The 20749-nt window shown below is 46.0% G+C and overlaps 2 protein-coding genes across 4 annotated transcripts in view; one reads left to right on the top strand and one right to left on the bottom strand.

The window, feature by feature from the left end:
- Positions 1 to 8126, bottom strand: part of SPECC1 (sperm antigen with calponin homology and coiled-coil domains 1) — a 354946-nt gene extending 346820 nt beyond the window's left edge. The window contains exon 1 of the mRNA XM_036767682.1: positions 8107 to 8126. The gene's annotated coding sequence lies outside the window, so the exon portion shown is untranslated. The remainder of the gene's footprint in view (positions 1 to 8106) is intronic.
- A 10806-nt stretch (positions 8127 to 18932) lies between these two features.
- Positions 18933 to 20749, top strand: part of LOC118858725 (multidrug and toxin extrusion protein 1-like) — a 73281-nt gene continuing 71464 nt past the window's right edge. For 2 of the 3 annotated variants that reach the window (XM_036769329.1, XM_036769331.1), the window contains exon 1: positions 19242 to 19365. In XM_036769329.1, coding sequence (XP_036625224.1) covers positions 19249 to 19365 — 117 coding nt within the window. In that variant the 5' untranslated portion in view covers positions 19242 to 19248. Of the gene's footprint in view, positions 19366 to 20749 lie in introns of all 3 variants that reach the window. The other variant, XM_036769330.1, reaches the window with a different exon arrangement.

The following is a 20749-nucleotide window of genomic DNA, read 5'->3' on the forward strand; positions in this document are numbered from 1 at the left end:
ATAATACAAAATTGATACGCAGCCTGAATTTTTAAGATCATCCCATAAAAGAAGTTAGAAGACAAGCAGATCATTTACCTTTCACAGGTATGGGTAGGAGGTGAATTCTTAAGCAAAGAAAGGGTAGAGCCATTTACAAAAGGTCATTTTGATTAACTGAAATTGAAAAGCTTTGGAAGAAGGAGGAAGAGAAGGAGAAGACGGAGAAGGACTAATATTTATATAGCACTTACTATATGTCAGGCACTGGGCTACATATTTTATAACGATTATCCCATTTGATCCCACAATAACTCTTGTTGTGTTGTTATTATCCCCATTTTATAACTGGGAAAAATAAGGCAAACAGAGGTTAAGTGACTTGCCCAGGCTCACATAGCTAGTAAGTGTCTGAGGCTAAATTTGAACTCAAGTCTTCCTAATTGTAGGCCCAGTGCTCTATCCAGATCAAGAAGAGATGCGGTCAACTGAAAAAAAAAAACATTTGCATGAAATCTCTCAGATAAGGATTTAGTATATAATATATGTAGGCAAAAAATATATGTAACACCAAAAGCCATTTCCCAATAGATAAGTGATCAAAGGATAGGAACAAGCAATTGTCAAAAGAAAAACAGAAACTATGCACAACCACTCGACTGCTCTAAATCAGTAATTATAAGAGAAATGCAAATCAAAACAACCTTGAGGGTTCACTTCACACCCAACACAGTGACAAAGATGACAAGAGATGGGAAAAGTCAATGTTAGAAGAGTTGCAAGAATCCAAAAACCAGACATGCTAATGGGGGTGGGAAGTAGTACAAACACAACCATTCTGGAAAGCAATCTGGAGTTAGGCAAATTAAGTTACTGAAATTTGACCCAGAGATTCGACTGATGGGCAAGACCCAAGGAGATCACTGAGAAAATAAAGTCCCCACACAGACTAAAATATTTATGGCAGCACTTTTTGGGGGTAGCAAAGAACTGGAAACAAAGGAGACACCCATTGACTAGGGCATGGCAGAACAAAAGGGGGTTCATGAATGTAATAGGACATTACTGTGCTATCAGAAATGATGAATATAATGTATATAGAGAAGTATGGGAAGACCTATGTGAACTGATGCGGAGCAAAGAAAACAATGTTTATAATAAACATGACAATGTTAATGTTAACAACCATCATGTGAATGTTGAAAAATCACAAAGAACAAACCTGGCCCCCATGAAGAGATGTGAGAAGACCCCTTCCCTCATTTCTTTGCAGAGGTGGGGGAGGCTAGGGGTGCCACAGGTGAAGAACATTGAATGTAATGTCAGATTTACCGACTTCTTGATTGATTCTATTGAAATCCACCCACCCACCCCACACATACACCTTTCTCATTTTCTTTTAATTCTTTGTTATAAGAGATGGCTCTCTAGGACAGGATCAGGAGAGATGCTGGGCAGATTTAGGGAATATAAAAACAATTTTAAAATCTGTTAAAAAAAAAAGTTCAGTGCTGGGAGCTCAAAGGGGAGAATATCCCCCTAGGTCTAAGCATGTTCGCGGATGCAGGGTTTTAAGCTGAGCCTTTTGCAATTCTTATTTCTAGTGTCAGAAATTGTCCAAATCAAAGGCAAGTATTTTAAAGTCAGTAAAAACAGTTTTGTCTATGTCTGAGTTTATCTATACTATTCTAGGTCCCCTTCTTTTAGTTTCTTCTTCCTCTCCCCCAACCATCTCTTCACTACCTATGGTCTTGGAACACAAAGAAAAGGGTAACAGAGACTAGAAATCATCTTCATAGTGAGACTCTCTCTCCAATACAATGTCCTTGAAGAAGTGCATTACTGCATAAGGCAATGCAAATAAAGAAAAAAAGGTACATACTTGTCATATGCAGTCAACTATTTTTTTTTCCTTTTGCCATGATATGCCCAGGTTTTTCTTTAGTTAATAAGAAATGTTTCCATCAGACTGAGAGAGTTGGCCATTAACAAAAATGACCCATTGGAGAGGCTAGCTGTGAACTGGTCCAGCCTTTCTGGAAAGCAATTTGGAACTATGCCCCCAGAGTGAAGGGAACAGAACCAGGGGAACAATTTATACAATTACTACAAGGTGGTAAAAAACAATTTTGAAGGGCTCAAAAGATCAGATCAACACAATGGTCAAGCATGACTCTAGATGCCGCTCCTCCCCAACCGAGAAGTAATGGATACTCTGGATGCATAGAAGGCAGATGGAGACACAGACCTTTTCTAGGCAGAGTCATTGGGGGATTAGTTTTACTTTCGTTTTTCAGCCGGGAGCAATGGAAAAGGCAGAAGGGAGAAAGGGCAGATTTTGGCTAATTGAACATTTTAATTTAATTTTTCAAATGTTTGCATTCTCTCTGAACTCAATGAACGACCACAGAGGAGACGCTTAGACCTAGGTAGATGGCAAACGTATCTCCCTCTCTTCGAGAAGAGATTGGGGGTCGGGATGCGCGTGAGGTTACGGCTGTGGAACATTACCTATGTAGTCAAACTCAGTGGACATGTTGGTTATTTTTGATGAAATGCTTCTCCCTAATTCTTTTTTTTTTTGACTCATTGTTATTATAAAGAATGATTCCCTGGGTAGGGGAGGAGAGACTACTACACTGCTATTCAGAAATGAAGGATTTATAAAAACAAAGTATCTCAATACCTTTTTAAAAATTTTAAGCCTTAAGCAGCTGTTAGGATCATGCATACCGGATACCAGTCGATATAGTGGATACAGCACTGAACCTGGACTCAGGAAGACCTGAGTTCAAATCCAGCCTCAGATATTTACTCCTGTGAGATCCTGAGCAAGTCACTAAACCTCTGCCTGCCTTAGTTTCCTCATCTCTAAAATGGGGGTAATCGTAGCATCTACTTCCCAGGGTTGTTACGAGGATCACTTGAGATAATGTTTATAAAGCGCTTTGCAAACCTTAAAGTGCTATAGAAATGCTGGCGACTGCTACAATAGCTGTTACCACTACTACCACCGCCACTGTTAGTACTACTTACTGTTGTTGTTATTATTATTATTATTATTATTAACTAATACTGTTACTGCCACTACAACTACAACCACCACCACCACCACTACTACTATCACTACTGTCCCTACCACCACTACTACTACCACCGCTATTAGTACTACTACTACCACCATCGCTACTAATACAATTACCACTACTACTACCACCGCTACCATTACTACCACCATCACTACTACACTACCACTATTACTACTTCTACTACTACTACCACTACCACTACTACTACTACTACTACTACGACTACTACTACTACTACTATACCTACTACCACCACAACCACCACCATCACTACTACTACTGCTGCTGTTACTACTACACAAAGCGGCACTGGAACATTTCTTAAAATCAATCCACAAGCACCTACTATGTGCCAGGCACTTGGCAAAGTCTAGCAGCTCAAAGAGGACTCAAAGGGTTTCCCTCTGGTGGGAGAAGACGCGTCCTGACTTAGGTATCTACTCAATACTGTTTTCTAGGATGGAATAGAGGGTGGGGGGAGGCGGCAGCACCTGAGCGGGGGCATCAGGAAGGGTGTCCTGGAGAAGGTGGCACCTGAATCGAGTTCTGAAGGAAACAAGGGCTTCTAGTTCCTACAATAAGAGGAAATGAACAAAGTAGCATAAACCCGGGTCTTTGGAAAGCCTCACCCAGTTTGCAAAGATCGGAAGCTAAACATAAAAAATCCCAAGTCGGGAGTTTGACTGAAGAGATGTGAAAAACCTCAGGGTCTGTGAAATTAGAAACATACTTCCTAGGGAGGAGAGAGAAAAATAACAGTTGAGACTATGCAAAACTGACTTCTGATCCTGTTCCCAGCAGAGTGTCTGTTTATTAATGACAGGGAGAGGAACCAATTCTGAGGGCCAGGAGGGATTTCATTCAGTAACTGCATAACCAGCTCCTTACGGTGCAGAAAACAGCCCTCTCTGTAAGTTCGTTTGGGCTCTATGACAATCCTCGATGAGACTCTATGTGCTGCCCTCTAGTGAAATGGGAGCAAGGACCAATGGAAAATTAATGCAGCTGGCACTTCATGAATATTTTAATGAATTTAATGAAATTAATGAAAATTAATTAATTAATTAATTGAGATAGATGGCGCTTCACAGGTTTCCCTATCCCCCACCTCCATGTCTTTGCATCAGCTGTCCCTGATGCCTGGAATGCTTTCCCTCCTCATCTCCCCCTCCTGGCTTCCCTGGCTTCCTTCAAGTCTCAGCTAAATTCCCACCTTCTCCCAGCCCTCCTTAATCTTAATGCCTTTTTTTTTTTTTAAAGAACATAAGCAGGGATTGCTTTAGATTTATCTTCATATCCTCAACTCGGCACATTTTGTTGTTGTGTCTGATTCTTGGTGATCCCATTTGGGGTTTTCTTGGCAAAGATACACGGAGTGGTTTGCCATTTTCTTCTCCAGCTCATTTTACAGATGAGGAAATTGAGGCAAAGAGGGTGAAGTGACTTGCCCAGGGTCACACAGCTAGTAAGTGTCTGAGGAAGGATTTGAACTTGGGTCTCCCTGACTCCAGGCCTGGCACTCTGTTTACTGTAGCTCCTTAATAAATGCTCATTGACTGGCTGAGGACTGGGACAAGAACAGTACACAGTGAGAATGTTTGGAGTTCTGCACCTTGTCAAAAATCCTTGCAATGGTGAAGCTGTACTCTGACATTCAAAGATTGAGGGACATCTCTTGGGGAGAGTGTGGATTGTTATTTCAGGGGCTGGTGAAATTCACTGGCATCAAAACGCTGGCCCTGCCCTTCCTCTCTCCCTCCTGTACTGCCAGCCTAACTTCAAGAACCTGGAGGGGAGAGTGTCAGGTTTGTCAATATCTCCAGGTCCTGCCCAATGGAGGAGAGCCATGGGAGAGCCATGGTCCTGATGAAGCCTGAGGGGCCAGCCTTCCTGCACAGGCTGGAAACATACAATGCCTGGGACCCAAACTGAGACAAAGCCAGGGAGCAGCTGGCTCTCCAATCTATGCACCAGGGCGCACAAGCTTTCTTTGTACACACTTAAATGACCCATTCACCTCACATACAACACAGAAAGAATGGATTTCCAAAGTGACAATGGGGTGATTATTACTTCTCCAGTAAAATGGGAGGGGGAGTCATTTAGGATTTGTTGTTCAGTTGTGCCCAATTTTCCGTGACCCCATCTGGGATTTTCTTGGCTGAGATACTGGAGTAGTTTGCCATTTCCTTCTCCAGATCATTTTACAGATGAGGAAACTGAGGCAAAGAGGGTTAAGTGACTTGCTAAGGGTCATAAAGCTAGTAAATGTCTGAGGTTAGATGAGTCTTCCTGATTCCCAGCACAGTGCTCTATCACTGTACCACCTAGCTATCCCCTATCATTTAGGATAATAATAAGTAACTATAATGACTGACACTAACAATGTTTTAGAAGCCACTTAGCATAGTGTGTAGAGTACATAGGACCACAGATCTAGAGCAGGAAGGTACCTAAGAGGCCATCTAGTCCCCCTTTTCACAGAGGAGGAAACTGAGGCCCATGGCGATAGAGCGACTTTCCCAAAGCCATACAAGGGAGCCATTAACCAACTTGCTCAGAGTCAATCAATTAGTAATGAAGTACCTACTATGTACTGAGCACCTACTATGTGTGGGGATATAAAAACAAAAATGAAACACTTCTTGTCTTCAAAGAGTTCACATTCTATAAGGGAGATAACAAGTCCCCAGATACCCAGAGCTTCCTGGCTCCAAGTCTAGTATTGTAGGCACCAGGATTCATTGGGGTGCAGAGCCATCTACATTCCCAGATTCTGCCATTTGACCTCCAGAAAAGGGCTCCTGAGACTTTCCATCTAAAAAGCAGCTGAGCCCCCTACCCCCTCCTTGTGTGTTGTCTCCCCAATGAGAACGTGAGGACCTTGAAAGCAGACACTGACTCTGTTTTCTATTTGTATACCCACCACTTAGTACACTGTTTTATTATCACGAATACGTGTTTAATAAATGCTTTTCTCATTCACTTATTCTTTAAAAAATTCTTTAAAAAAAAGCACTATGGGCACGTATCACTTCTTTGAAGACTGGACCGACCCCAGGACAGCATCAACAAAGAATCACAAGAAAATAACCAGCTGATGAAGCTTGACCCTTGGAGGGGGTGGGGAGGGAAGGAGTCTTGCCATTTGACTAAAAGTCTCTAAAATTTTTCTGCTCGGTTTCAACACAATGTCACAATCCCCATTCTCATAATTCAGAAAAAAAAACCCAAATCAGCCACCATTTGCATTTAGTCTGAATTATCACTGACCCGGCTGAAGTTTATATCCAGGCAAAGGCCCCAACCTATATGTACAACTCCTATCAATCCCAAGCACATTCTTGCTTTCTCCAAAATATTGCAGAATCCTCCCTTCCTTCAAGTCCCACATCTGGGGATACCTCCTCCATGAAGCCTGAGTGAAAATGATCTGGCCCTCCTCAAATTTCTTATAATCTCTTACCTCAACATCTCCTATGACCTTTTAGTCTTCTTCCTTATCACAGTCATTTGCATAAATGTCATTTCCCCTATTATTTCTCATATGAATTCCTTGAGAACCGGGTCTGGGCCAATATCTTTGCACCTCCAGATTTTATTACAAGCTCTCTCTTATACATAGTAGGTGCTTAATAATGGTTCACTGAGTGGGGGCGGGGGCAGGGGGGAGAGGAAGGAAACAAATCCAATTAAGGCTAATTTCTGCACAGGACCGTTTTTATGTGTTTATTTATTTTGCTTTTCTTCACTGGTCATGAATATATCTCTAAATAAAACTGACATCCTGAACTGGCACCCAAAAAGGCTGGCTGGCTCAGATACGGCTCTCCTGCCGGTTAATAACCTTATCTCAGGCCTCTAGTTACTGCAGAAACAGATAAGCATTTGAACTGGTCCAAGGTAATTTCTCCAGCAGAGGGCACAAATGAGCACACAGTAGTTTAAAAAAAAAAAACCCAATGTCCCCTACTTATTATATAAGCTTACTTCTTGGTGATGAATTCCCCCACAAGAGTAAAATCCAAACACAGAGGTTTGTGCTCTCCATTTACTTGTCTTCCGAAATAAAACTAGTTCCATTTCAAAGGGATCTGGGAAGAGGTGGTCACTGGACCGTCCCAGAGCCCAAGGAACCAGGGCCTCATAAAGTGAAATGGCCCGCACTGCTGAGGAGTGGTTCCGAAATGGCAGCCTTAGGGACCTTACCTTGAACTCCCATAGACCAGGTGTGGGCATCTCACAGCTGCGGAACAGGGGGTCACACAAGCTGCCCCTGTGGGCCCTGTCTAAATTCTGGCTGCCAGGGATGTGAGGGTTCATTGAGCTGATTCTCTGCGAACCCCACCAAAGCGTCAGGGGCCCCATCTTCTTCACCTTTCCCTGAAGGGGAGTTAGGCTGAAGGAGCCCTCCTGGCAGGAGACAAGGCTAAGGGCAGCCCCGCTCCATTTCAGACACAGAGGTGTCTGGGAATGGGGGGATCCTTCCCCTTGGGGGTCAGGGGCCAGCCACCAGCCTGGACCTTGAGGCCACCTTTTCTCCCGCCCCGGGGCTGCGTGCCAGTCGTAGGCATGCCTGCTGGGGCCAGAACGCCTCCTCGCCATGCAAAGGGGGCAATGAAGGGCTATCTACACCTGGGCCCCGGCAGTGTCATGGGAAGGTATCTGTGGGGGGACTCTAGGATAGGAAAGAGAGGGGGGAGGCTGGTGGAGAGAGGTCCCTTCCCCTCGCCGTCTCAGCCCGCAGAGGCTAAGAGAGGACAGAAGGGTGCCTTCCAAGGGGGAAGCCAGGAGGAGGCAGTCCCGTCCGGCCCCGAGCCTTTCCTTCCCCGGGCTCCCGATCCTCAGCTTCTCCATCCCTGCATCTCTCCCTCCCTCCCTCTGTCCTTCCTCCCTCCCTCTCGGCAGGTGCTGCACCGGCTCTGCAGGACCGGGATCAGCAGCAGCAGCAGCAGCGGCGGCGGCAGCAGTTGCAGGGGCAGCGGCAGAAGCAGGGGCAGCAGCAGCAGGAGAGCAGGGCAGCACGCGCATCCCTCACCTGTGCCCGCCCGCCCTCCCGCAGCAGCCGGGCCGGTGCCGGGGCAGTGCAGCAGCAGCAGGTTGGTCTAGCCTCGCGGATGCTCTGCGTCCCGAGGAAGCCTCAGGCGCCTGAGACTGGCGCCCGCGTCCGCCAGGGGGCGAGAGGGAACGCGGAGCCCGCGAGGAACACTGGGAAGTGTAGTCCAGCGGCGCCGCGGCGACGGCCGGAGAGATCCAGGGGCCAAGGTGGACTACACATCCCGGCGTACCCCGCAGCCAAACTTCAGCCCGGAGAGCTCTCCCACGCCTTGCCTAGGTCAGTCCGCTGAGCTGCGGAGCTCACCCTCTCGGGCTGAGCGAGGCGGACTCTGGCTCCCAGGTGCCCAAGACCTGGCTGAGATTCCTTGGGTGTAGAACTATAGGGAAGGAAGTTATCTTGCCCTACATGAGCCTGAGCTTTAGATCTTAGAATCATAGATTTTGAGTCCGAAGGGACTCTGTAAAGGGACTCTGGAGGAGGAAGTTCAAAGAGCCTTGATGGCGTACCTGGGTTTCACTCACATAAGGGACACGGTCAGGATTCAAACTCAGAGTCTCTAACAGAAGCCAGCCTGCTTTCCATAGCCAAGTCATGCCATCCGATGGAAAGCCCCATAATGCTAATGCTACCCTTGGGGGTCCCTCTCCCATCCCTTCCTCATGCCCACCGTCCACCTTTCCAGACCCCGAATACATTCCTGCCTTCCACATTCTCTACGATGCGTCCAGACTAGCTTTCTTGTCTCTGACGCGCAAGTCCATCACCACACCTTTGCTCAGGCCGGTCCCCATGCCTGGAATGCAGTCCCTTCTTACTCCTGATTCTTAGAATTGCCAGTTTCTTTGAAAATCACAGCTCATTCCTATCTGAGGTAGCTGGCTCCATGGTAGGAGGCTGGACTTGGAGTCAGGAAGACCTCAGTTTGAATTTTGGTTCCAATACATTAGCTCGTGATTCTGGGTGAGTCATTTAACCTCTCTCAGCCTCCTTTTTCTAATCTTTACAAATGGGAAATGAAAAATCTTTACAGATTTTACAATGAGGGAGCTGGACTCTATGCTCCTTTGCAGCTCTACATCTCTGATCCTCCTGAGACCTTTCCTGACTCCTCGAGCTGCTAGTGTTACCCTGAGATAATATTGGTAAAGTATCTGGCCTGTAGTATGTGCTTAAGAAATATTCCTTCCATCCCCTTTTATTGCGCATATACTTATAAGTGTAAAAAGTGTTTCCTCCTTTTTGAGGGCAAGGATGGTTTCCCGTTTGTTTTTGTATTCCTACTAGGTGTTTAATGAGTCAGTTGAAGGTTAATATGTGCAGGACACTGCAGTTGGCCTTGTGGATACAAGCAACTCACAAGTGTATGTAAGTGTAAATGTAACTAGGCTTCCAAGTCTGGGACATTATTCCTGCTCTTGGTACACAGGTGTAGTTCTGGAATGGGGAGGGAATGTTCATTCAATGCTTCATTCCTCCAAGAGGGAAAGAACTGGTGTGAGAGCTTTGGAGAAAGAGAGGCATTGATTATTTGAGAGAGGACATGTGTGGTCCCAGATACTCTTCAGATGGACAGCAGACATGAGGAGAGAGGATGCTGACTTTGGAGGATGCTAGCACGTTGGGGACACTCCATCCTCAGCATGTCTCTGATTTCCAGTTTTCTTTTCTCGAGACTTTAGAAAATTTCCCCTTGGGTGAAAACAGAGCCTCTCATGGTTGGGTTGAGATTTCATTTCACTTCCATCTAAAGCTCATTTACTTTCTGGCATATGCTAATCTATATAACTTCTCTGATTTTTTGCTTGCTATTCTGCGTGGATTGGCTCACTATTCACTATTTATGATGGTCTTTTGTCTAACCAGCCTTTGGTGGGAAGGTGTTCCAACCTGTGGCCTCGAGGCCACATGTAGCCTTCTAGGTCCTCAAGTGCAGCCTTTTGACTAAATCTAAACTTTTCAGAACAAATCCCCTTAATAAAAGGATTTGTTCTGTAAAACTTGGACTCAGTCAAAAAGCCGTGCCCAAGACCCTAGAAGGCCACATGTGGTCTCAAGGCCACAGGTTCCCCACCCCTGGGTTGGGTGGTATCATATTCCTTCCCTATATATTCTTTCCCACCTTGCCAGTGCTGGAAGAAATAAGATTGTAAAGGGGAACCTGGAAGTCACATACAAACTATTCCAAAGATCAAAAGAGCACAATTTCCAAATTGTTATCATATATTAACTAAAATTTGCAACCTAGTAATTAATATGTGCATGTAGGCACTACCTGTCAAAGTTCAATGATCGTATGATATAAAAATTCTAGATAAAATCCAGACCTCCACAAACCCAGACCAGTGGAACATCAAAAAGGTACTGACAACTTTGAAATTCTACTGATAACTTTGAGATGATTTGGTTATGTTAATGAACTAACCCCTAGATGGTACAGGTAGGAGTTGGTTTGTTCCCCCCCAAAAAAATCCTATAAAAATGAGACCTCAGACTCTTCTTCCATTTCAATAAGGTCCATGCTACCTAGTGCTCCAAGTTCTGATCCATGATTCCTTGAGTAGTACCCCCTGCCTTACCCTTGCTCTCTCCCCATCCTCTTCCCCACTCTGCCTTCCTTCACCATCCCATTCCCTTGTCCCTGAGCCACATCATCTACCTCTGTATCCCTCCCCACTTTTTGCCCCTTGTCTCTGTGCCTTATTAAAATGTGATTGGCCCCTTGTTCCCCTCTGCCAAGCCTTGTCTTTCTCAATGAGTACCTAAGGAACAGGGCAAGCCTGCCCAACTTCATAAATTAATTATCAGTTCATTAAAGCAGCTCCAGGGCATTCCAGCTGAGGAGCAAATAAAGATTTCAGAAGTCCAGGCTCTAGAAAAAGATGAGCTACAAAGAAGAAGAAATAGTGTCGACGATAAACTTTAAAATGGTAGAGTTATCCCCTGAAGTAAGTCAATATTCACTGTAATTGGAATGTACTAATGTGTAACTTGAATAATCCCTCAGACTCTATCAGGTAAACATAAAATCTGGTAAATTTTAAAATTCACAAGAATCTCCAACTGTAATGAATTCATTAAACGAAATCAATTTAACATGCTAAAGCACAATTCTACACACACACACACACACACACACACACACACACACACACAAATAAAGTGGATAAGGACTTACTGTAACCAGAAGTTGTGAGTTTACCCTTTGGGCCCATGTGTTTTCTACACTTGTGCCTCACTACCAATGCACTTAAAGTTTGAATCCATTCTCCTCAAGCACCTTATGTTTTTAGGGAGAGCGTATTCCCCCAGTTTGGGGGGAGTATTTTGCGTCAATTATTCATACTATATGATCATAGTAAATATCTTTGCTAAAAGCTCACTAATGCTGCTGTCTGATTATTAATGGGAAGCATGGTGGTGGGGGCTCATGAGTGACAATACTAGAAACCCAGGCCATCACATAGTACCATGAGACTAGTAGATGTCAGCTACCCACTAGGGACCCAGTCTGCCAATGGAAGTGGGAGTTAAGGAAGTAATCTCAGAGGGTGTGCTATATAAGTAAATACAAAGTGAAGAGATTGAGGGAAGGGAGAAGGAAGACTAAAAATTAGGAGAATAAGGAAAGGTCTTTTGAAGGTGTTAGCATTTGAGCTCTGCCTCTGAAGAGTTCCAAAATATAGAGGTGAGAAGAGAAAGCATCCCAGCTTGTTCAAAGACATGAAGATAGGAAGTTATGTGCAAGCAATAGCAACCAGGCCAATGGCTGAAAAATGCAATTTATGACAAGTAGTACCTGGAAACATAGGCTGGAGCCGATCATGAAAGGTTTTAAATGCTCAAAGTTAGGAGTAGTATTACAGTGAGGTCCAGATGTCAGCTGGAATAAAGAGACCTTTCTAAGAGATGCTGAAGGAATATGGGCATCCAGACTCAAGCTTCCTAGATGGAATTGTACGACAGGAGAGTATGGAAGAGCAGCAGCCACGCTGGGAATGTTGTTGCTGACGGGGTCCCAGTGAATCTGTTTAGTTTGCAGGACTTTGCTGCCACCCATTGGAAAGAAGTGGAATTGAGCTCCTAGTAGCCAAAATTGAAAAGAGGATGGTGGACAAGGTTGACTACATTTAACATTTATTAGATATCTACTGCGTGCAAAACTTTACGGGCACAAAAACCAAACAGTAACAAAAAATTTGTCCCTTCCCTTTCTCTCCCTTAAGGGATGTGTACTTTAAATAACATGTAAATAGAAAATTTATTCTCAAATGCAAGATAATTTAAGAGGAGAAAGTACTAACAAGTAGGAGAATAACAAAAGGCTCCCTAGAGGCAGGGACACCTGAGCTGAGCCTTGAAGGGATCGAAGGAGGGAACGAGAGACTCAGCTAGTCTTGAGGAATAGCCTGTAAGGTCTTGGAGGAGGAAGACGGAACGGTACGTTTAGGGACTAGCAGAACAACGGGCCAGTCACAGGAAGGCAAGCAACATGAAGGAGCAGTGGGAAGGTGGTCTGGGGCCTGCTTTTGGAGGGCTGAGGATTTTGTGTTTTGTCCTAGATGTGGCAGGAAGCTGCTTTAAGATTACTGAGCAAGGGAACGATATGGTCAGACTTTTGTGCTTTTGGAAAATGATTTCAACAGCCAAGCAGAATATTGCTTTTTTCCATCAAGCATTTTTAAAATGTTTCTGGAAATTTATTATTACTGGTGCTACTGATTAGATTGCATTTGGGAAATTGTGGAGTGCTTTCAACCACTCTAAGCTGCCCCCGAAACAACAACTCACCTTTTAAAAAATGTCAACATTCTCCTGGAAGTGTTGTTATAGTTGTGAAGCTTGGAACACCACAGTTTCCAAAGAAATGAAGGGAACAAGTAGGAAACAATACATTTTCAATGCATCTGCTCACAAGAAGTAGCAGCAAAGACATCACTGAGAAAATGTACAATTCTAAAAGGAAGCAGTTGTACATCATAGGCCAGGCCTGAGTCAGGCCAATCTGGTGCTTCGAGTTTAGAAATTCAACTTTCGTACATGAACAGTTTAGATTTGGAAGTCTCCCTAACTGTAGAATAGAAAGGTCATTTAGGAAGGATACAGCATTGATTCACTTGGTTGTAGATTCCTTGCCTCTATCCCAGATCATGCTGGTCCACTGGTCAGAACGAGGTTAACTCTTTGTGTGCTGGCCTTTTGTACTCAGGACACCAGAAAGCCCAAGTCTTAGTCCCCTGAGCCAATTAGATCTTTAGAATGGTTTAAAATCTTGTAAGTAAAAACTGGCCTAGCTAATACGGCAGATATTGCTTTTGCCACACTCTATCTGTTGGTGGCAAAGTCTTAAAGGTCTAAAGATCTGGAGCAGAGATGTCAAACTTGCAGCCAGAGAACCTTGTAGCCAGAGTAACTGGGGAAATATGTAACAAAATAAATAAAACTACAATACAACATAAATAATGTTAATTTGTGCTTTTCTAAGTCAACATACTAGAAGCAGCTAGGTGGCCCACTGGATAGAGCACTGGGCCTGAAGTCAGGCAGACTCATCTTCTTGAGTTCAAATCCAGCCTCAGACACTTCCTAGCTATGTGACCCTGGGCAAGTCACTTTACCTTGTTTGCCTCAGTTTCCTCATCTGTAAAATGAGCTAAAGAAATAAATGGCAGTTTCTTTGCCCAAAACCCCAAATAGAGTCACTGAGAGTCAGAGACGACTGAAAAAAACTACTGAACCGAAATTCAATATGCTGCCCACCATTTCAATGGATTTATTCTTGGACAACCCTAATCTCAGGCCCATAAGAAGACTGACATGGACAGCATTGGAGGGGGAAAAGAAAAATGAAAAAAAAAGTCAATGCCACCACAGAAAAAATAAGCAATGTAACATCCCTGAAGAAGTGATAGAATAGGGAGAAGAAGGAAGACCAAGAGTCCCAGGCTTTGCCTCTCCCCTTAAGAAAGACCAAGGCTGGCATCATAACAACCTGGTCCATGTGGATGAGGCCAAACCTTTGTGTTTCCCAGTGAGGGGATGTCCCAGAAGAAAGTGCTGGTGATGAGCAGGAGCGGTACCAGAAACAGTTGGACTAGAGCACAGATGTCTCTTCTTCCACAGTCATTGATGGTCATCAGAAGGCTGGATCACATGTAGTAAAGTAACTAAGAGGTCGTTCTAATCTTGCAAGTGACCCAGCGGTCCTCCACACAGGCCCTTCCCTGGACCCTGGGAGCCCTAGGGAGAGAGGGGGCAATAACAAATCTTTGCCCCCTTAGAAGCTTTTGCTCAGGGATTTCCCCATTTCTTGGGGAGGGGGAGATAGAAGGTGCTACATAGACAGTTCCTCCTCCCTGCTCTAGCCAGAAAGAGAGTTATGTCCCCTCAAACTCTATGCCTTGGTCTGCTGAGTGCTTCCTGAAAAGTTGCCCAGTAACCATTGGGTCCTTGCAGCACTGGCAGCTGTATTCACATCACTGCCCTTCTACTGCTGCTGGGGCTGGCTAGACTGCCTTGATCCACTGCCCACTCTGCCAGGGCCAAGCACTACCCTCCCTGTACTGGAGACTGAATGCTGACCCCCTCCCCGTCCCCCCCCCCCGCCCCGGTCCAGCCACAGCACAGTAGGCGCTGCCATTCCTGGGGCCTAAGTACGGCTCTCTCTTCCAGGGCCTAGTTATGACCCTCTGTGCTAAGCTAAATGATGTCCCTATAGGCTAGGGCTTGGGTGCTGATGCAGGTGCTACCACAACCCTCTTGTACCAGGGCTAGAGCATGGCTGTGGACACTGCCATTGCCTCTGCTGCTGGGGCGTGAGATCTGCTCCTCTTGGTCAGACTGAATACTGACATAGGCTTTGCTGCCACTGCTGCTGCTGGAGCCTGGCCACTACCCTTCTAGGCCAGATCTGTAGAGCTGCTAGGCAGAATGTGTCCGTGAGAGTTGCCGCTTCCCCTGTGCTGGGGCCCACTCCATAGCAACTCCTCACTCAGCCCTTCCTGGAAAACAGAGAGGGAAGGAGGAAGAGAGGAAAGGAGAAACAGAGACAGAGAGATGCAGAGACAGAGATAGACACAGACAGAGAGGCAGAGAGTGAAGGCAGGGGAGAGAAAGGAAGAGAAGAGAGAGACAGAGAGAGAGGGAGAGAAAGACAGAAGAGAAAGGCAGAGAGACAGAAACAGAGAGATGGAGGTAGGGAAGAAAGAGAGAGAAGAAGGGAAGAGAGATACAGAGAGAGGAGAAAAAGGGAGGGAAATAAGGGAGAAAGACAGAGACAGGGAAAGACAGACATAGAGAGATAGAGGGAGACAAATAGAGAGAGAGGGAGAGACAGAGAAAGTTTGGAAGGGCAAGAGCCCAAGCTATCCCCTCCGCCCCCATTAAGTTTCTTAAACTGATCGAGCCAATCAATCATGATGGATTTGCCTCATTTGGCACAGAGGCCTCTGGGGAGGATCAAGGAATGTCCTTTCAAGGACCTTCCCCAGTGCCTTGGACAGAAGAGTCCCAACAAAGTCCATGTGGCATGGTCCCCAATGGCTTCCAAAATGCCATAGAAAAAACCCTAAGCAGTCCCTTGTACAGTTTTTAGACAATTCTTCAATTCTAGTCTTTATGGTGGACATAGATCTGCCATAGCTGGGGCCTGGAGATCACAATTACCCACAAACACAAACATTATGCAAATTTAACAAGTGAAAATTCACCACATTTATCACCTTCAGGGCATAGTTCTTAAAGTTACAAGCATATTCTTCCCTTGCTCTAGCTGCTGAATTCCCATAGATAGTTTCCCCTCTAGTCCCCTTGGGACAAAGGATGGCAGACACCTCATAGTGTGTAGCCATCGTTGCCAGGGGGCCTGCTGGGAGTCACCTTCTTGGGCATCATCTTTTCCCAACTTAAATCAATCCATCACTCGGCAATCTGGTCACTTCTGTGACAAATGTTGTAGCTTAGGCCTGACTCAGGCTACTCTGGTGCTTCAGATTCCAAATTAGAACCAGATGACTTAAGGGGGAACAGAATTGAAAAGCATTGCGATCAGTATAGTTCAGGCTGGTTTTGGAATCAGAAGACCATGCAGTGTCATGTAGTGCAGGGGCGGCTAGGGGGCGCAGTGGATAGAGAAAAGCTCAGAGATTACTTCGATAGGCTAGAGATGGCAAGGGTCGTGTGGGTGCAGAGGAGGGGACAGATACAAGAGGTGCTGCGGCTGGATGATCAAGAAGCCTTGGCAGCTAGGAAGTGAGGGAGAGGGAAAAGTCAAGCATGGCTGAGGTTGTGAACCTGGCTGACTGGGAGGCTGGTTGGTACCCTCTCAAGAAACAAGGGAGTTTGGGAAAGGGGTAGGTTGTGGGTGTGAGGACATAATGAGTTCCATTTTGAACACATTGAATCGGAAATGCCAATGGCACATCCAGATGAATGTCCAGCAAGGAATAGTCAAAGCAGGATTAGAGCCCAGGAGAGAGACTAAGGCTAGATTTAGAAGCACGGAGGTCTTCTGTATAAAGGATACCAACTGAAACCAGGGGAGCTGATGAGATCCCTCTCTGATGAGAGGGCTGGATCCCTTGATTTACCAAGGGAGGGAGGGAGGGAGAGAGAAAGAGACAGACAGAGACAGAGAGATTGAGAGAGACAAAGATGGGGAGATGGGAGGGGAAGAGAGGAGAGGGGAGGGGAGGGGAGGAGAGAAAGAGAAAGAGAGAGAGAGAGAGAGAGAGAGAGAGAGAGAGAGACAGAGAGAGACAGAGACAGAGAGACAGAGAGAGACAGAGACAGAGAGAGAGAAGAGAAGAGAAAAAAGGAGAGAGACACACACACACACACACACAGAGACAGAGAGGGAGAAATGAAGAGAAATAGATTAGGGAGCAATACAATTAAAAGGATTCTGAACTGTCCGGACAGCTAGCTGGACTCAGAAAGTATTTGCTGTGGGCTCGTGTCAGGGCAGGGGGGGGTATCTCATGGAGTGCCCTAGGGATTTATGCTGAGCCCTATGCTGCTTCACATTTTTATTAATAATTTGGATAAAGGCATAGATAATAAGATATTCAAATCTGCAAATGGCACGAAACGGGGAGAACAACTAATGCATGGAATAAAAGAGTCAGGATCCAAAAAGCTCTTGATAGGCTGAAGCATGGAGCTGGAATCTACGAAGATGAAATTCAATGGGAATATATGTAGAATTTTACTCTTGGGTACAAAACAAATCAGCTTTACAGCTATAATTGTGTGTGTGTGTGTGTGTGTGTGTGTGTGTGTGTGTGTGTGTGTGTGAAAAACTTAGGGATATAGATCTTTGCAGCAGGTAGGTGGCTCAGTGGACAGAGTTCTGGGCTGGAGTCAGGAAAACTCAACTCCCTGCGTTCAAATCCAGTCTCAGACAGTTACTGGATGTGTGACCGTGGGCAAGTCACATCACCCTCTTTACCTCAGTTTCCTCATCTGTCAAATGAACTGAAGAAGGAAATAGCAAACTACTTTAGTATCTTTGCCAAGAAAACTCCAAAACGGGGGTCACAGAGCGTCAGACAGGACTGAACAATAAAAGATCATCGTGAATCAACAGAGTGATGTGGGGGCCAACAAAGCTTAATGCACTATTGAGCTGTACTAAGCAAGGCATGGCTTCCAGAATTAGGGGGGCAAGGAAGAAGACCACAGGAGGAAGAGCATGGTTTGGGTAGGAGTGCCTAGAGTATCCTCAGGAAGATCCAAGTGGGCATCCTGCCTCAGACCCTTTACTAGTTGTGTGACACTGGGCAATGTCCTTAACCTCTTTCAGCCTCAGTTTCTCTTATCTGTAAAATGGAAATAATGATAATACCAACCTCACCAGGTTATCGTGAGGATCAAATGAGACCATCTATGTGAAGCGCTTGGCAAATCTTAAAATGCTATGAACATGCTGCCTATTATTAAAGCATAGATTAAGTTAGCCATCTGGGGAGTTTTCTATTGAGCAGTTAACTGTAATTCCCCAGTGAATGGACAAATGACCCTCGTAGAATGGCAGAACCTTAGAAATATTCTGATTCAAGCCCCCTACTCCCACCCCAACCCCACCAATTTACAGAGAAGTGACGGCTACCAGTCAGTTAGCAGCCAAACATGGACTTGAACCTAGGTCTGCTGACCCCTGCTCTGGTGATGTCTCTTTCCCCTGCACCCTGCTGCTTTCAAACGTTATCTCGGATATCTCCTCTCCCTTTTCTGGCCCCTGCAGAAGTGGGGGGAAGTGGTCTACAGGATATAATGGTCATTTTAAAAAATGGGTTGATCGTATTACGTTTATTTTTCACTTTATTCTTTTCCTTATTTTTGTTTGTTTGTTTGACATAAGAGATGGTTTTACCTGGAGTGGGTGGAAAATACATTCGGAAATGTAGGTGATTAATAAAAATCTAGCTTTAAAATGTTACGTTCTCCTTCAGTGTTTGTGCTTCTGTTTGCCCCCAAGCCGTTCAAAGCCCTTTAGCTAAAAATACCCATTTCTCACGGATTCATAGTTAATTGAGGAGGGAAGTTGTTTGGGGAAGGAGGGTGGGGTTGTACTGTACTTTCAGGAAGGAATAGTGTTTAGAGCTTGCAGGGACCTGTGTGAGCCTTAAGCCCAACGACTTCATCTTCCAGGTGGGGAGGCTGACGCGGACCAAAAGGAACCGCCTTGGCCAGCGTCACGCAGGTAGTTAATGGCAGAGATGGAGCTGAGAGCCAAGTGCTTTGGCTCCGGGCGCCGCGCGCCAGGCTGTACCGTTAGAGGATACGCGGTCAAGGTCGCCGGCTCGGTCGGAGGAATGGCCGGTCCTGGTGGGGCGGGGACAGGCTTCCTGGAGGCGGGCAGATCAGGCCAGCGCGTTCCAAACACTCTCCAAGAGCTTTCAGGACCGTGGCCGTGGGGCGCTCGGGCAGTGGCTCCCAGCTGCGCGCTGGCGTCTCCGGCTAGTCTGCGCTGCCCCACAGCTGCCGGTGGCCCGGCCCGCCCTGGGATGATCTGGGCGGGCTCGGGCTGGAGCAGGGGCGGTCCGGGGCGGAGACTGCTCCTCTAGAGTCCAGGCGCTCACTGGCCCTCTCTGTACCCTGCGCCGGGGAGCCAGTCTGCCGAGTATGGAGGAGGCTCCCCAGGACGTGCCAGCGCCCTCCGAGGCCCGGGGGCTACGCTGGCTGCTGACCCTCAACTTCCGAAAGGAACTGCGGGGGCTCCTGTGGCTGGCCGGCCCGGTGGTAAGCTCCCCTCCACCTTCTCGCCCTCCGCCTTCCTTCCTTCCTTTCCCTCCCTTTCCCCACCTCGCTCTTGGGCTCATCCAGAATGCCCACCTGGAGGACTCCAGCCCGGGGCTTCTGGAGGGCCAGCTGGGGAAGTCATGGCTGCGGGGACCGGCAGCAGTCCCGGGCTTCTTGCTGAGCAAGGAGGGCAGGCATTTCCTGCGTGCAGAAGGGAAGCCAGCGTCTGTCTGTCTGCTGTCATAAGAGACAGCGCTAATGTCCCCACTTCTGCTTGACCTGACTTGGAAAGGTTCTTTTTTTACAATTTCGTCCCTGATTACGCAAACTGTTACCGCGTGGACGAGCTTGGTCTGCTAGCTTTGCAGCATTATTCAAACTCAACTTTCAGGACCTAACCCGCCTAAGGGAGTTCTAAGAAGGGCAGGACACTGCGGGTTTGGGATTCGGGCGTGGGAATTTCTTATGGATCTAGTCAAATCTGATGCCGATCCTTTAGAATGGGACCTGTAGGCTGGAGAAACAGAGTGAGGAAACTTAAAAGCCGTCGGATCCAAACCTCTAACTTTACTGATATGGAAACTGAGGCCCAGAGACAGTCACTGACTTGCCCAAGCTCATAACAAGTAAGTCTGAACCCAGGTTAGAGTGGTATAAAGTAGAAGGCATACTGGCTCTGGAGTCAGAAGAACAGGGTGCCTGAAGCTCACCCTCTGCCTTAACCTCCCTGGGTTTCAATTTTCTTGTTTGTACAACAAGGGGGGTTGTACAAGGTGGCTTCTAGAGCTGTGATCCTATAAGTTACATCCCCCAGGCCTCAGTTTCCCCATCTGTAAAATGAGGGGGTTGGACTAAATGATCTTTGAGGTCCCCTACATCTCTAGGTCTATGATTCTACCCCTAATTCATTGTTTTTGCCATAACCCCGACTGTGCTCTGGGAGGAGAGATGACTCTGGGAAAAATCAGGGCCTTCTAGGATACCTACTCAAACCAGCAAAGCCAATAAGGGATGTATGTTATTGCCAAAAGCCCCAAAGAGTCCTTACATCTCCTTTTTTGACTGAGAAAATAAATTAGGTTCCCATGTCCTCAGTTCATCTATTGTGAAGTTAGGGAGAATGATCACTGTGCCCATTCTAAAGCTGGAGAGACTGAGGACCCAGATAGCCAAATTGTCTCCCTTGTTGTATGGCTGTGTCTCCTAGAATCTTTAGTGCCAAAGACAATACATAACAGAATGTGTCACTTGAGAGATTTCTGCCTAGAAAAGGTCTTTCAGGTAGATTTTTGAATCTTACAGCCTTTTGGAGAGAGAAACTATTCTATATCCTTTCCTTACATTAACAACAAGAAAGAAAAAGAAGAAAAGAATTTGTATAATC

Source organism: Trichosurus vulpecula, chromosome 7 (genome assembly GCF_011100635.1).
Source record: "Trichosurus vulpecula isolate mTriVul1 chromosome 7, mTriVul1.pri, whole genome shotgun sequence".
Classification (NCBI taxonomy): Eukaryota; Metazoa; Chordata; class Mammalia; order Diprotodontia; family Phalangeridae; genus Trichosurus; species Trichosurus vulpecula.